The sequence below is a fragment of the Anarrhichthys ocellatus genome, unplaced genomic scaffold (assembly GCF_004355925.1).
Source record: "Anarrhichthys ocellatus isolate YVR2014 unplaced genomic scaffold, GSC_Weel_1.0 scaffold28, whole genome shotgun sequence".
NCBI lineage: Eukaryota > Metazoa > Chordata > Actinopteri > Perciformes > Anarhichadidae > Anarrhichthys > Anarrhichthys ocellatus.
The window spans coordinates 1,543,362-1,544,635 of record NW_022280058.1 but is presented as its reverse complement, the minus strand read 5'-3'; the positions used below and the strand labels follow the sequence as shown (position 1 = coordinate 1,544,635).

The 1,274-nt window shown below is 43.4% G+C and overlaps 1 protein-coding gene across 2 annotated transcripts in view; it reads right to left on the bottom strand.

Moving 5' to 3' along the window:
* Positions 1-1,274, bottom strand: part of radil (Ras association and DIL domains) — a 22,506-nt gene that overhangs the window by 12,757 nt on the left and 8,475 nt on the right. For both annotated transcript variants that reach the window (XM_031863171.1, XM_031863170.1), the window contains 2 exons: positions 1,124-1,274; positions 350-480 (listed from right to left, as the gene is read on the bottom strand). The exon at positions 1,124-1,274 is cut by the window's right edge and continues 633 nt beyond it. In XM_031863171.1, the coding sequence (XP_031719031.1) occupies positions 350-480; positions 1,124-1,274 (282 nt within the window). The remainder of the gene's footprint in view (positions 1-349; positions 481-1,123) is intronic.

Sequence of the window (1,274 nt, the reverse complement as noted above, 5' to 3'; positions counted from 1 at the left end):
TGTATCTATTATTTAGGCTGTTATCTCATGGCTAAACTAAATGTCTATGCAATTCATTGTATAGACAGAATATTGTGTGTGTGTTTGTGTGTGTACAAAACATGTGATATGCAACCCTGTTTAGCTATTCACCTGACCTGACATGGCTGACCAGTTTCTCTCCACATGAGGCCATCTTAAGCAGAGACCAAAGCACCACAGAGACAGGTAGACACACAGAGAGACAGGTAGACACAGAGAGAGAGAGAGAGAGACAAGAGACAGAGAGAGAGAGAGACTGAGAGGCAGACAGATACAGAGAGAGACAGGTACAGAGACAGGCTAGATAAACAGACAGACAGGCACTGACCCATGCGATGGTCTGGATTCGTCGGACAATCTTGAGCAGCAGTTTTCCAAAACTCCCAGGTGGGAAGGTTGAAGCCGAGTGTTGAATGCACAGACACAGCAGGTAGGCAGGTGTCAGCTTATGGTCGTCTCCTGGGAAGGAGTTTAAAGGTTCAGTTCACCCAAATTACAAAAGCATACATTTTCTCACATACCTCAAAAAAAAAAAACTTGAACTACTTTCGGTCTCGGAAACGGACTTCATGAAAACAGCCGACAGTGAGGTCTGTGGATTTTCTGGAGTAACAAGGACACTGATTCTGACGTTGCTTTTCATGGACACTTCTTAGTATAAATACCTTTAGACTACAGAAACACAAGAGTGAAAAATGTTGAATGGCATGGGACTGTTTCTCTCATGTTTAACCATGTGTCCTTATTTCCTTTTTGTTTCAACACTAAGGGCCGACTGCGCCCAAATCTCTGTGTGCTGAACTGTACCTGTGTATTTGTCTGTTTATTAAAGAACTCATTCTAGCCTCCCTATTGTGAATCTAAAAAACACATTGTTCAATGCTTTGAACACCACAACTGAATGTCGTCAGAGACATATTTCTCAAAACCTGGACATATAAACCATCTACATGCCACTAGAGGAGTGAGATTGCTTTTTGTAATTTTGGGGAAATAACATTTTAACTGCAACGCAATACATCCACTGAGATGAAAACATTGCATTGCATAAGTGAAACGGGCATCTTATATTGTCTATCATAACATAAATTAGAGCACAGACCTCCAGGTTCGATGAGAGACACAATCCTGTTCAACAGCTGGTCTTCGTGAGTCTGGTCAAAGTCCAGCTGCAGCCTTCTCTTCTGACCCCCTCCTCTTCCTCCTTCCCCTCCCCCTCCTCTTCCTCCTTCCCCTCCCCCTCCTCTTCCTCC